Source organism: Nematolebias whitei, chromosome 19 (assembly GCF_014905685.2).
Source record: "Nematolebias whitei isolate Nwh7 chromosome 19, NemWhi1, whole genome shotgun sequence".
Classification (NCBI taxonomy): domain Eukaryota; kingdom Metazoa; phylum Chordata; class Actinopteri; order Cyprinodontiformes; family Rivulidae; genus Nematolebias; species Nematolebias whitei.
In genome coordinates, this window is record NC_056516.1 from 17,216,392 (window position 1) to 17,231,952 (window position 15,561).

General features: G+C 41.6%; 2 protein-coding genes across 2 annotated transcripts; one reads left to right on the top strand and one right to left on the bottom strand.

Annotated features, from left to right (window-relative positions):
• Positions 1-2,663: 2,663 nt before the first annotated feature.
• Positions 2,664-6,145, bottom strand: rpa3 (replication protein A3). The gene is made up of 4 exons (XM_037692928.1): positions 6,019-6,145; positions 5,856-5,930; positions 4,089-4,200; positions 2,664-2,801 (listed from the first exon to the last, which is right to left on the bottom strand). Exons 1-4 carry the CDS (start codon positions 6,115-6,117, stop codon positions 2,719-2,721), a joined length of 369 nt encoding a protein of 122 aa, XP_037548856.1. The 5' UTR covers positions 6,118-6,145; the 3' UTR covers positions 2,664-2,718.
• A 407-nt stretch (positions 6,146-6,552) lies between these two features.
• umad1 (UBAP1-MVB12-associated (UMA) domain containing 1) lies at positions 6,553-15,537 on the top strand. Its single transcript, XM_037692808.1, has 4 exons — positions 6,553-6,622; positions 6,839-6,931; positions 12,516-12,604; positions 14,227-15,537. Exons 1-4 carry the CDS (start codon positions 6,592-6,594, stop codon positions 14,494-14,496), a joined length of 483 nt encoding a protein of 160 aa, XP_037548736.1. The 5' UTR covers positions 6,553-6,591; the 3' UTR covers positions 14,497-15,537.
• Positions 15,538-15,561: the final 24 nt, after the last annotated feature.

The window sequence follows — 15,561 nt, forward strand, 5'->3', positions numbered from 1 at the left end:
TAAAAACTGAAGTAGCAAAAGGCTAGCTAAAGCTAAAAGTAGCATAAGAAAAACAGAGCAGGAAGTCAAAGAGAACAATCTTTTGAAGTAATTTAAGAGCTCTTAATGTGTTTCTATGAGGAAAACATTTTGTAAATAAAGTTAAATATTTCAAAGAGTACAAAAGCAAAAATCACAGCATGCATTTTAATGAGCTAAATTAGCACAAAGTCTTCAAAAGTAGTTAGATAAAAAAAAGAAACCCCTCCTAATGAAATGAACATTTGAACTCAGCTAAATACATTTCTAATCAACAGTGAAGAGTGAGCAAAACAACATGTCAGTAAATGAGTTTTGTCAATGAATGTCTGAAGGTTAAAAACAACTTTAGGTTTCAGGACAAACTGCACTGCTTGGAAAAGCCTCGCGAGCGAGCTGTGTCCTACAAACAGGTGATCTGCAGCTCCTTCAGGAACACTGACAGCAAACTGAACACAGCTGGAAACACCGACAATAAAGGCCAACTAACACGAACCTTCAACTACACACAAACAAGTGGCAGAAGTCGTGAGACACATGCGAACGAGCCAGTTGAAGTAACTTTGTGATGTTCGAGTCCCTGCCAAAGCAAACAATAAAATAAAGAGGCTGCAGTTTAACCGACGACCTGAGCTACAGAGCTAGCCGCTGTTAGCTTCTTCCTGACCCTAACCTTCTGCGGGTTGACGTCTCCTTACCGGCGGGAAACAAGACTCTGTCTCCAAAAAACCGTCCAACCACTTCAGGACTTTCAGCTTTGCGTTAAACTCGGTTTGTTCTGCGATTTTCCGGCCAGCCTGTTAAGTTTACTTCCGTTTTTTTGATCCACTTGTCTTTATTTTGACCTTTGGTTACTCGACACCAACATTGACGTCATTGTCATGGCAACGGGAGTCCCTCCCACAGTGAGCGCGTGGAGGGCGGAGCCTCGTGATAACCGCAGCAGCCTGTTCAGTTAGAAAAAAAAAAAAAAAACATTTTACAAATTTGCATTTTATTACTATTATGTGCTTACATTTTTTTTTATATTTACAGTTTCTTACTGGTCCACCGCTGTAGTGTGTGTGAATTTATCCAGTGCGGGATAAATAAAGATTTTATTGTTATTCTTTTATAAAACATATAATTTGTTTACAGGCCCATTGAAAATGGTACAACACTAATTTTATTATCCTAAGTTTGAAATATATTTGTGCGGTACTTTGAAAAAAAAAGAAACATCACATAGCATACAGATGTTCTCACATCTGTAGAATATATTGGTCCACAGAGTTCATGATGGACTCAGTGACTGCAAGGAGCCCAAACCATCATCCCTCCACCACCGTGCTGACAGCTGCTAGGAGCCGTTTGCTTTTCACCAGACATGCTGCTGTGCATTATGGGTAAACATCTATACTTTTTTCTTGTTCCAGAAGTCTTCTAATTCGTCGAGCAGCCGTTATTTTTAGAGAGAAGAGGCTTTCTCCTGCAGCCCCTCAGTTTTTACTATCCTGTCATGACCTTTGACCTGCTGGTTGAGGCTATGCTCAGTTCTCCAATCACTGCACAGTCTGACCTTGGGGTGAATTTTCTAGGAAATCTACTCCTGAGAAGCTTGGCAGCTGCCTTAAATCTTATGAACGTTTCTGTAGAATGATAGTCTGGAAATGAAAGCATCAAGTTGTTTCTCTAAGGTCATTGCTGATGTCTTTCCAACTTGGCACTGTGTGAACGCACACCTTTATGTTCCAAAACAACTTAAAATCTTGCTATAGATGCGACCCCACTGAGTTAATCAAATACATTTGATCCGTTTGATATTTTTGAACGATTTAAAATACATTTTCTCCCATTTAACTTTGTTCATCTGGAGTTGCTTTTGTATTTTACTCAGAATTGCCGATCCAGAATACAAGACTACAAAATAGAACACGTGGTTGAAACTTTTGTAGTCCACTGTACACAGAAGTGAAAAATCATGACTTCAATTGGTTAAACATATTTCTACGTTTTGAGGTATAAATTTATTTTATTTCATGTTTTGGATTAAACTCTTCACTTACCTGTCATCAGTGAGATACTGGTCAAAATGAGATGTTAATGGAAAATCAAAACAAAGAGCTAACTGTGTTGGACACAACCAGTTGTAAACTTCCTTCATCATGAGGTCACACTGGTCCCGAGTTAACGGGACTCCATTCACTCGAGTTGCCTCGTCAAAAATCATAAATTCTGTCTCACCTTGTTTACCTGCAGGAGCATTAAGGCACCTTAACCTTGACGTGCTGCATCAACCAAATCCTTTGTTTACAACTTACAAAGCTGAAAGTGTTCTTCTCCACCAAATGACCATCAGGATATTTTTGAAAGTCCCACCCAACAAAGTAGAGCCAGAGTAGTTCTGCGCTGCAAACAATGTGAACTTTGTGCAGCTGAAAAACAAACTTCTTTTTAACGAGTTGTTTTCTGTAATTAATTAATTGAACTTAACAGATTAAAGTCCCTATATTCATATCTAAAGATTATAGAACACGTTGAAAAGTAGAGTTTCTGCAGATGATCGAGGCAGCTGAGGATTAATATCTGATGGCCAAGATTTGTCTTTTTCCAAAACACATTTAACTTTTATTGATTATAATGAAATGTTTTTACATGTTCTCTCAGAAATAAACCACAACAACAACAATAACAACAACAACACATCTCAACATGGAGGGTTCATCCACTTGCAGCCGCCTGGAAGGGGTAGTGCTGGGGGAAGTCATGGATGACCTTCAGAGCTTCATTGTAGAGTTCTAAATCTGTGAATGACAAACAGAGCCATGATTCACAAGATGAACGTTACTGCAGCGCACCTGCTTTAGTGTAGTGCACCTGCTTTAGTGCCGATCACCTTCTTTAGTGCTGATCACCTGCTTTAGTGCTGCGCACCTGCTTTAGTGCTGATCACCTGCTTTAGTGCCGATCACCTTCTTTAGTGCCGATCACCTGCTTTAGTGCTGCGCACCTGCTTTAGTGCTGATCACCTGCTTTAGTGCTGTTCACCTGCTTTAGTGCTGCACACCTGCTTTAGTGCTGATCACCTGCTTTAACACTGCACACCTGCTTTAGTGCAGCACACCTGCTTTACTGCAGTACACCTGCTTTACTGCTGCACACTGCACACCTGCTTTAGTGCAGCGCACCTGCTTTACTGCAGTATACCTGCTTTAGAGCTGCACATTGCGCACCTGCTTTAGTGATGTGCACCTGCTTTACTGCAGTACACCTGCTTTAGTGCTGTGCACCTGCTTTAGTGCTGTACACCTGCTTTAGTGCTGCACATTGCGCACCTGCTTTAGTGATGTGCACCTGCTTTACTGCAGTACACCTGCTTTAGTGCAGCGCACCTGCTTTTGTGCTGTACACCTGCTTTACTGCAGTATACCTGCTTTAGTGCAGCGCACCTGCTTTACTGCAGTACACCTGCTTTAGTGCTGCACATTGCGCACCTGCTTTAGTGCTGCACACCTGCTTTAGTGCTGTACACCTGCTTTACTGCAGCGCACCTGCTTTACTGCAGTACACCTGCTTTAGTGCTGCACATTGCGCACCTGCTTTACTGCAGTACACCTGCTTTAGCAGCGCACCTGCTTTAGTGCAGCACACCTGCTTTAGTGCTGTACACCTGCTTTACTGCAGTACACCTGCTTCACTGCAGTATACCTGCTTTAGTGCAGCGCACCTGCTTTACTGCAGTACACCTGCTTTACTGCTGCACATTGCACACCTGCTTTAGTGCTGTACACCTGCTTTACTGCAGTGCACCTGCATTAGTGCAGCGCACCTGCTTTACTGTAGCGCACCTGCTTTACTGTAGCGCACCTGCTTTACTGCAGTACACCTGCTTTAGTGCAGTGCACCTGCTTTACTGCAGTACACCTGCTTTAGTGCAGTGCACCTGCTTTACTGCAGTACAACTGCTTTAGTGCAGCGCACCTGCTTTACTGTAGGGTACCTGCTTTAGTGCTGCGCACCTGCTTTAGTGTTGTGCACCTGCTTCAGTGCTGCGCACCTGCTTTACTAGTCAGTCATATTATGAAACATACCGAAGGGGACGCCCTTGTCTTCTTGCAGGATGTTGTACGTGGTGGCCATTAGCGCTCCTTTGTTGGACACCATGCCAACAATCTCTACAACGCCACTCAGTTCTTCTTCAAGCTGGAAAAACAAAGCTCAATTTAAACCATTTTGTTTATCCTGTCAATCCACTTTTAATTATGAAGCACATTTACAAAGTTGATGAAATAAACAGGAAGTAGTTCCCAAAACAAAAAAGTACATTAAAAATAAACCTCGACTGGTAGATTCAGCCTCTGTGAGTTAACACAAACGTAAATAATTTATAACATTCAGAGTTTACTCTGTTCATTGGAGACGCCATACTTTATTGTATTGATGCAACTTTGTTTACACTAAACTTCATCTTCTTCAAAGACACCAGATTAAATTGCCCCACTTCATTTTGTTGATGGACATGAAACTTCCCTGGGGTGTCAAACTCAATTACAAAAGGGGGCCAAAATTAAAACCTTTTATTCAAAGCTAAGGGCCAATTTCAGAAACTACTTTAACTCGAACCAGCATCTTTTCTTGGCCACAGGTTCCTCAACAAGAGTTTGACTGGTCTCATTTGACGTTCTGTTGTGCTTTCGACATCATAATCAAAGATTACTGAAAAAAAATTAAGTGATAAAAGTATTTCACGTTTCTCATATCATCTTGGGGGCCAGAAAAGATGTCAATGAGGGCCACATTAGGCCCCCGGGCCTTGAGTTTGACACCTGTGGGTTAGATCATTTGAACCCTAGCCCCCCTGTGCCTTCACCTTGTATTGAATAGATTATTATGGATTATTTCTGTAAAATTAACTTCAGTTCAAAGAGAGCAACGTTGAGATTATATATATATGAGGAACACATGTCAGGTTAAAGATTTAAAAGCACTGCATTCAAACTAAAGAAGGTGTTCACAAAATATTCCAGTAGATTAAATTATCAATCCTGGGGCAGTTTACAGAAACCTGTAGTGGGCCACTTGTTTTAGAATGTGAGGGGTGGTTAAAAGAGCAAAACTACAAAACCGACCTGGATTCTCTTTACACGGGTAATATTTAAAAAACTGAGTATATGACTGAGCTTCGTTTAATGTTTGGTTTGATATTCAAAACACCAAAGTTTCTACATTTGACCTTTTTTCTGTCTCATTGTTTTCTACTCGTTTCCCCTCTTTGTAGTCCATCATTCTGTAATTCACATAAAGTGCATTAATTATTCTAATGTCATAAATGTGATGTCTATTTAGTGATAACTACTGGTATATCACGTCGATTGGGGGGAGTCTTTCTTGATGAGTCTTGGAGCTTTTAATCACATAATTACAACTATTCATCAATTCACTCAACAATTCATCAATTAACCATAGCTTTATGTTTTCTCTCACAGAATACATGTTAAAAGCAGCACTTTGACAGGCAGATGTTACACAGAAATGTTAAACAGCTGAATGGGCCACCAGGATGGAGCAGCTCACTTCAGGTTGTGCATTCAAGCTGTGCACTTCATACTTCTGCCCACCAGATGGCGACAAACACTAATGTTGAAAATCTGCAAGTTTAATTTTTTTCCATTGCCTCATAAAATCTCCATTAGACCGCCACTAACCGAATAAAACTCTTCCAGTTAATATTTTCATTTGAGAAACAGGGCCGACACACTACTTTAAAAAGCGAAAAAGGCAGAAGACATCGATGTTCATCAAATTAGACAACTCGACAAGCTTCAATAACCAATCCGTTTTTAAAGTGCAGTACTCACAGGTTCATTTAGTTCAACTGTTGCGGTTTTTTCTTCTCCATCCGATACAGTAAACGATTTACCGCTTGGGTTAACCTACGAGCCAAAGTACACATGAAGACATCTTGTTAGGAAAACGTATAAAACAACATGATTCTTCAACTTATGTGCAAAGTAACACCACCTTTCCGACACGACCGACGAAGCACACCGGTCGGTTGATGTGCTGCGAAAGCATCGAGCAGTTTATTCTAGGTTTGGGAACGTCCAGGATGCCTGCCATCTCCGCGGGTAACTCTTGCGTTAGCTTACACCACTGCGCGGGAAACTTGGAAACGTGAGTGAACTTAATTTATTAAACGGCAGCCCGCGAAGGCGGAGTGTCCTCATTCACGCTATTTTACATGTGGGGGCTGTCTTTGACGGCTTGCTTAGTGCTCAAATCGAGCGCTCCTCTATTTTGTTCGGAGGCACTTCCGCGGCGCTCCGGAATTTTAGTCCCCAGAAACGTTGATAAATAGTTCCGCCACGCCTGGCAAGCAGAATAATTTGAAGTAGAACTATCAGTGCCGTATTATTAGTCCTCACAAAAACACGGACATCATTGCTATCCGCGTCGTCACCCAAATAACAAACACTACTGGAGAAAGAACCGAGCGAAGGTTGTTTAGGACATAATTGTATCCGAGCAGCGGTGGAGGAGGAACGAACCGTGGGTGGCACCACTGACCCACAACAACAACCATGAAGTGACTTCATGAGCGTTTCTCTCTTCACAGGCCACAACAGTAAGATCACTTTACAAAGACAAGACTCTTCTATAAAACATTTTAAACTACATTTGGTTTAAATGTTTATAATATGCTTTTAAACAATAAAAGTCCGAGCGCTTTTTTTGGACATGTAACTGGGTCAAAACCTAAAGGTTACTTTAATTTAAACTTGAATTATACACTTCAGCTCACATTCTCTTCCACTGACATGTTTATTTTTTTGTTGTTTAGATAAAAGAAAAATGTTGAATTTTCTTGGACTTCGCAAGGACTCAAAGAAGTCAACAGCCGAGAAGGAAGTAGATGGAGGTTTTGTTTTTGTTGGTAAGATCTCTGACTGTCCTGTGAGCTGAACATGTGTTAACTGAGTCTTTCAGGCCAGTAAGACTGTGAGGAGGGATGATGTAAAAAGCACCTCCTAACAGCTGCTTACATGAAAGCAATGCATTAAAGTTGGGCTTAATATTTCTAACAAAAGGCAAATCCCAACAAGTAAAAGTTGTCCTAAAATATTAATGTATCAGGTATGACACATGAGCATTGGATGTTGCTGCTGCTTCTTTCTGCACACATCAAGTGAACTCACATTAAATATTTAGCACTCGTTGTACACCAGATGTCCTTCCTGGCCCATTTGGTGTATCGTGACCATATTCAGATATGCTCCAAATAAAAAACGAATTCAAACATAATACACAATGTGTGAGAAATCAAGGTTGCTACGGGTTAAATTATTTTAACTGTGCTCCGCACACCCATCGAAAAGAAGTTAAGTTCTGCTTTTGAACACAGACACTGAGGTTTTAGTTTTTGGACCTGAGCACCTTAGGAATACATTTTTCAGTCTTTCTCCCACCTTAGATGGCATTAATCTGTCCTCCAGCTCTAATGTTAAAAATCTTGGTGTTATTTTTCATCAGGACATGTCTTTTATCCCCCACATTAAAAATGTTCCTAGAACTGCCTTCTTCCACCTGTGTAATCTGAAATTACACATAAACATCTAAAAATGATGCAGAAAACTGGTTCATGCATTTGTCACATCTAGACTGGACTATTGCAATGGTTTATTATCTGGGTGTTCAAATACTTCTTTAAAATGTCTTCATTTGATCCAAAATGCTGCTGCCAGAGTCTTAACTGGAGTTAGTGGGAGAGATCATATTTCTCCAGTTTTAGCTTCTCTCCATTGGCTCCCTGTCAAATCCATAATTGAATTCAAAATCTTACTTTTAACCTACAAAGCTCTCAACAACCTAGCTCCATCTTATATTCGAGATCTCATTGTTCCATATTTTCCTAACAGAGCACTTCACTCTCAGACTGCAGGTTTACTTGTGGTTCCTAGAGTTTCCAAAAGCAGAATGGGAGGAAGAGCTTTCATTTATCAGGCTCCTCTCTTGTGGAATCAACTTCCAGTTTCTGTCCATGAGGCTGACACATTGTCCAGTTTTAAGACTGGGATTAAGACTTTCCTTTTTGATAAATCCTATAGTTAGGGTTAGCTTGTATTGTTGCCATAGGCTTAAACTACTAGAGGACAAATTGACCTCATTTCCTTAAATGAATTGTTAAAACTGGATAGTTTTCATTTGATACCATTGATAACGCGATTCTTGACCTTCCATTGTGTATCTGTTCCTCTCAAACCCAGCCGGTTGAAGCAGATGACCACTTGTTTTGAGTCTGGTTCTGCTAAAGGTTTCTTCCTCATGAGGGAGTTTTTCCTTTCCACTGTCGCCTTCATGCTTGCTCAAGATGAGAGTTCTGTGATGGAGTTAAACTCAAAGCAGTCTGCTCCTCAGATGTTCAGTGCCCTGAGGTGACTTCTGTTGTGACTTGGCGCTATATAAATGAACTGAATTGAAATTGAATTGAAATGTATGAATGTACTTCTATTCTGAAGCTGAAGACATTTTGCTTCTCCTCCAGGAGGCTTTATCTATTCAAAAATGTCCAGAGTGTGTGGAGTTCCATCCATCTCTATCGCTCTATCTAACCTCCCTTTTTATCTCCCTCTCTATCTCTTCCTTTTTGGGTCACGGGGATCACTGGTGTCCATCGCAGGGACACACGTAGACAAATGAGACAAACAACCATTCACTCTCTCACTCACACCTAGACCTGCTGGTGTACTTGGATCCAGCTGCAGATGAGACTGGAACTACTCTCCCCACACAGTGGAGGCTCGCCAGGCTCTTTGTCTGGTTCACAGAGAAGTTTAGGTCTCCTGCATGAAGGTGTGAATTGGAGTGAAACTGACCTGGAATCAGGTCTAAAGCTGCGCTGTGAGTGAAAGTTGAAATTTGAGACCTCCTCCTCTGTTTTAAAGCTGTTTTTTTTTCTTGTTTTTCATACACATAGCTTCTTTCACTCCCCTCTCAAACCATCTGTCTCTATGAGCATGTTGGTCCTCAGCAGAATGTTTATTATCCTTGACATGTAGGTGGACCGATGAGTCTTGTCCTGAAGAGCAACCTCTCCGGTGTTGAGCCATGCGTCTGTGCAGAGGTTGTTTCTCCAACATGGAGGTCTAAACGTTCCTCACTGCACTGAACTGCGGACACACAGTTTATACATGTGTATGCATTAGAAGCTGTGGAAAAAGATGTGACGTCTTTTTTCAGCCATAAGCTGTCTCTTCATCAACGTCAATTCTGCTGCAGCAAGAAAATGTACAGTTCAACATCTGTCTGACGTGTCCAAGTCCTTAACAGTTTGTTAAAGCTGCAGTGTTTGCTGACCTTCAGCTAAATACACTCTGCTGGAGATCTGAGGCATCTTGTGACTCTTCTGCTCTACGACACACGACCCAGGCTTCACAGTCAACACAGAACTGCACGTTGGCAGCAATAATTGCATGTGCAACTGCAAGCATGGAGAGCAGAGAGGTTGAAGACAGCAAAGAGAGGACACGGGGTCACTTTGTCCTCCAGCAGTCTAAGCCAAAAGCAGCGGAAATAATGAATAGTTTAGAAAACCAACCCTAAAAACAGGATTGATCAAAATGTAAAGATTTAAGCCTAGTCCGAAACTAAGACTTAACCAGACCTCTGTGGAGTTCACAGGAACTGGCTTTAAAGCCATGTGTTTCACAAACTATGAAACTCCCTTATGATCATGTTCCAAGGTCCTGTAGTGTCCTGCACGTGCTTTGAGGTCATTACAACATCTGAGGTACTGGACAGAGAATCAAACACCTTTTTCTCAGGATGGGAGCTAACGCTCTCCAGCATGTAGATAAGACGGTGGTGAAAGTAGGTGAATGGAGTGCCAAGCTCTGGAAATGTCCACCCAGTATTCGACAAACACAGCAGTGTTTGCAAGCAATCCTCGTGCAGCCATCACACCATCAACACCAGTAAGCTGGTGAGTGGACTCCACATCACGAAGGTTCTTAATGTTCCCGTTAACAATGACAGGAACAGCCGCGCTGTCTTTGATTGTCTTTATGGCGTCTTAATGAACCAGCGAACAACCAGTTTACCTTTTTTTAACATAATTTTCTTCCGTTTATTGTTTTTTCAATTCATACGCCCTCTTTTAAGATTGTCTACCGTTGTCATCACTCTGTTAAAAACAGGTCTCTCTTGTAAACGAGTCCTCTGGGCTCAATAGAACTAACCTGAATAAATAAAGGATGGAAAGGTGAAAGTCCTGTTTGGTCAGTAACAGACACTGAACACCTTAATGCTATTCCTGTGAGCAGACATGGAGGTGGCGCTATCATGCTGTGTTGGAATGTGTTACTGTAGACGTCTGACAGAAGCAAATGTTAGGAACGAGGGATTTAAGCTCTCACGTTATTATTTTCTGAATGTTTAAACAGAACTACAGAGATTTGTTTAAAAGGTCTTTGAGTTCCACATTCTTTAGTTAAAGCAATAATTTAACTGCACAATATATTTATTTAAAGTGCCATTTCTTAACAAGGGTGAAGAAGTGCTGCTACTTCTTCTTTAACAAGTCTTCTTATTGATACGTTAGTCCTTTTTGTGTGGATGTTGATGTCATTTGCTGAGGTCTTGAATAAATCGTGCTGTGGCGGCCATTTTGACTCCAAAAGTCCATCATTTGTAGAGCAGAGAGAATCAAATCAGCAGAATGAGGAGATGTGGTCCCCGTGTCCTCCAGCAGTCTAACAAGTTGTAAAGAATTCATCCAGTGACACTTCCTGCAGGTTTCATTAAAGTTCTAGTGTTTCATGAAGACTTTGTTGACACACAAACACATTTTCATACTCGACAGAAAAGGTTCAATCGTGTCATCTGGACCGGTTTCTTTAAGAGACATTTCTCACTTAAAGAAACTGGTCCAGATACAGTTTATCCTTTTTTGTTGTTATCTACCTGGATGACTGAGTCTACAAGCCACTTTCATACACAGTTTCAGTCAAAACCATTTTTAGTTTTGACTTTTGCTGAAAGGCAGCACGGTGGCTCAACTGGTAGAGCTGCAGCCTCGCAGTGAGCAGGTCCCTGGTTCAAACCCCGGTCCGGGGGCCTTTCTGGATGGAGTTTGCATGTTCTCTCCGTGCATGCGTGGGTTTTCTCCGGGTACTCCGGTTTCCTCCCACAGACCAAAAACATGCATGTTAGGCTGATTGGTAACTCTATGTGTCCCTGTGATGGACTGGAGACATGTCCAGGGTGTACCCCGCTTTTCTCTAGGCCCGTCACGATAATAAATTTTGCTGAGCGATTCATCGTCTCAGAAATTATTGCGATAAACGATAATGTTGTTTGAAATTTGACAATAATTAATAATTATTGTCAATTTTAAGAAGAAATGTTGGTTAATTTTGAGTGTACTACCTTTGTTTGATCACTGGATGGCAGTGTAAGGCTGTTTGAACCGAAGGATGGATAGTGAGGGAGCGAGCAGCGTGTCTCTTTAAGAAAAATGGGAAGGAGGCCCCTTGACGTGACATGAGCTGTCTCTTCGGTTCTCAAAATGGCGGACGCTCGGTGTGGTTTGAGCTCTTTAGCGTAGCATTTTTCACTCAAAGCTTTTAATAAAAAACAGTAAACAAGTTCTCAGCTTCTTTTTGCAGAGAAAAACAACTTTTTACATGAAAGCACGGGTTTCAACCGTGAATTTTGGCGCTTCAACGAGACGGCGGCTTTTTCCCGAGGTCAGCCTGTTAGCTTAGCTCGTAGCTTAGCTGCTTTTAACGATCCCAAAATGTGATTTTGGACGATTAAAACGGATTTTAAAGAGAAACGTCAGTGAAGAGCACCGGAGTTGAGTCTTTTGTCATCCAGTGTCTTCAGTACTGAGAGAGAGACACGAAGAAATGATGAAGCCGATAAATGAAAAGGAGGTCGATAATTTTCATTTATCGTGCGATTAATTGATTTATTGTTTATCGCAACAGGCCTACCTCTCGCACAGTGATTGCATTTTTTTTTTTTTTTTGCACTTGTTAATCATTTCGTTCCAGGTAAGAACGCCATGCAGAACTGATAACAATGCAACATTTGCATAAATGGCCGTAAAGTTCTGGAGAGTTTTAAGACAAGCGATCTTACAAAACACAAAAAGCCTATAGTTTATAGTCAGTTTTCAAGATTCAATTCAGTTTATTTATATAGCGCCAAGTCACAACAGAAGTCGTCTCACTGCCAATGAGCTACAGCTTATTGTAGTAGTAGCTGAGAGTCATTCACAACACGCACTCTGAGCCTGACGTCTCATGAAAATGTGTATTTTCATGTCGTTCCTCGACATGAGGCAGTTTTGGTCTAAAACTCCGGCATGAAAGGCGGCGGATGATAAACGTTCAACGCAGGAATGCTGGGCCTTTATTTTGAAGTATTCCTCTTGAAGAATTAGAGCAAACACATCTCGTTAGACTTCTTGCTGCTCTATCATTTTCCAGTGAATCCATCTTTGATTTGACCTGCAGGGGAGACGACTGAAGAGCCGAGGCAGAGGATGCCTGTAATGAACAACACACAGCCCTCAACGAACGTCGTCGTCGTGCAGCCGTCAAAGGTGAGCCGAGTGGTTGTGATGTTTAGCAGCTCTGTTGAACTTTGATCGTGCGTTGAAATTATTAAAAACTGGGAGGAAACTGTAACGGAACAAGAATGGTCTCTGTTTTTGGACATTGTTTGCACCTACTGGAGCGTTGTGTAAATAAATAGACAGTAGTCCCTCGTTTATTGCGGAGGTTCGGTTCCAAACCCGCCCGCAATAAAAGAAATTCTGCAAAGTAGTGACGTTATATTTATTTTAATATTTATATGTATATGTATATTAAGGCTTTAGAAACCCCATATACTTACAATGTTCTAAACTCTTAAACCTTCTAATTTTAACAACATATTTATATGTAGCTACTAAATTTTACTTACAAGCGCGTCCCCGCTTAGAGGTCCTCGATGGCCGGCTATGAGCTCTCGGGTTCACCGCTGAGTCTGGTTCTGCTCCGGTACCATGAAGCTGAAAGAGATCGTGGCACAGCGCTACAGTTTGGACGTGAAGCGTCTCAGCCCCTCGGAGCTTACGCCCGTTTTCATCGTGTGGATAATCTTACAGAAGACTGTTCTAAACTAAGGCAGAGCTGGGTCAAACCTTGTGATATTTTGCTAACAGTCAGGCAGAGTTGCAGCTGTTTGGGTCGTGTAGCACTCAGAGAATATTGAGAATAAAGCTCAGCTACTGCTACACCAAACCTGAGCTTTATATTTGAAGCATTAACTGAGCTGTAGCTAACTTTGTGTTGGGTCCATTAGCTCTAGCAGCCATCTTGAACTGGCTTGACTACAAACGTTAAGCATTCGTAGTCGAACACACAGTGATTACTTTCTGGAAGTTTCATTAACATCCACCCAGTGGTTCACGAGATGTTTTGCTAACAGACATATTTGAGTGTGATGAGGAAAGTCACGGTTTTATAAACAGATTCATCAGTTTGGGCTCAGAGTTTGGAAAGTCTTCCTGAATCTGTAGCTGTGTGATGTCTATCTCCAGCATCACTGTGTCCATCACAGGGACACCTGGACAGGTCTCCAGTCCATCACAGGGACACCTGGACAGGTCTCCAGTCCATCACAGGGACACCTAGGGACAATTTAGAGTTACCAATCGGCCCAACATGCATGTTTTTGGTCTGTGGGAGGAAACACACGCAGCACGGAGAGAACATGCAAACTCCACCCAGAAGGGCCCCCAGCCAGAATTTGAACTGGCGGCCTTCTGAGAGGTGGCAGCTTTACCAGCTGATCCACCATGCCGCCCTGCATTAAAATGGCACATCAAAAACTTGTGACGTTCATGTTTTCATTGTCCAAAAGGCATCAACTTGGCGTTAAAAGCATTAAATCTGATTGGTCGATTCCTGCAGAAACCCTGTGGCGGCCATCTTTTTTGTAAAAAAAAAAAACAAAACCCAAAACCTAATTATTTGTAGATGTACATCCAGTGAGTGCTTTAGATATTTTGCTAACAGTAGAAACTCTCGCGCACACAAGTGGACACAGTAAAACGTTATCGCTGTTGGCGGCGGACGATAACTATCTTTTTTTTTTTTTTACGCCGTTATAAATATATTCAGTTAACCTCTCCAAGATTTTCTTTGTAAATTTAATGACGCCGTCTCCTTTGACTTCCAGCCTTCCTGGCCAGCTCCACGTCCAGCAGCTGGCGTGCCGCCTCCTTCGCACCACAGCGCAGCAGCAGGGGCGCCCCCAGCCGTGGAGGCTGCTTCCACACTCCCAGATCTCCTCGGAGACGTCCCCTTCACTTTGGCCCCCCATGTGCTGGCCTTGCAGGCAGGATTCTCCATGGTCCCGGACGTGCTGCTGCGCCGTGACATCAACTACAATCTCGCTGGTTTTCAGTACGACTTCACCTTGGAGAACTCGGTGCTTCACAGCAGCTAGTCTGTGAAGCTCGGCGCGCACGAGTTCTTTTAGCAAAACTGCAAAAACGGGGAATTTATGTGAGCAAACCAAAAGACGTCAATTAGCTGTAGAGAATGGTGCAGCCTAATTTACTGATTGTTTTCTATTAGTAGCCATTTAAATAAAATCTCACTCAAATTTTTTAAATTTAGGTTAAACTTTTTATTTAGCAAGCAGAATAAATCAACTTTTACAGTGTGTGTTTTATTAAATCTTAACCAATCATGACTTCAGTCCTGATGCTGCTCAATAATCCAGGTAGATAAATCTAGCAAGGTTAAATCCAGAGGACTTAACCGTGTCAGATTTTGTTTGTGTCAGGTTAAAGGAAAAGTTCAACACATCGCAGCTTCGACCACTTTTTGAATCTGCTGAAACTTTTAATCAGGAATACTAAAGAAGAGTTCTGGTTGTTTAAGTCATTATTTTCAATAGTTGGTACTTTATGAGCCATGACTTCAGGCATAGAGCACAGATTATGAACAAAAGGACAGGTTTTCCTCCAGGCAAGCCAAACAAGAACCTCCTTCGTTTAAAATGGTCTCAGGTTAGAAGTTATAAGAAGCATAAAGAAGAAATAGAAGTTATAATTTTATACATCTGTAAAATTTAAATCGTCTGTCCAGAACTTCTGATCTGCTCAAGACAGTTTAACAAAACTTGATAGACATAGTCATGCATCTACTGTTCATCACCCCAGCTCCAAGGTCAGAGTCACACCTCAAGGTCAAAGTTAAAAGGAGGTCTTTTCTTGTCTCACTTGAAACTTTTGATCCACCCTAGATAATTTTACTAAACTTCATATGAATTTGTACCACTACTAGAGGGCGTGTCAAATAATCTTTTATCACCCCAGCTCTAAGGTCAAGGCCATAAATCAAGGTCAAAGGTTCTACAAGGTCATATAATGTGCCATATGTTTTGTTGGGTCCTGTCCCTTTTATGTAGCAGTTTGTTCACAGCCATTTTCCTCCTTATTGTAAATGTTTTTAATGAAGAACCTCAATCCATTTTCTTTTTCCTGCCTTTCCTTTTTGGGTCGGG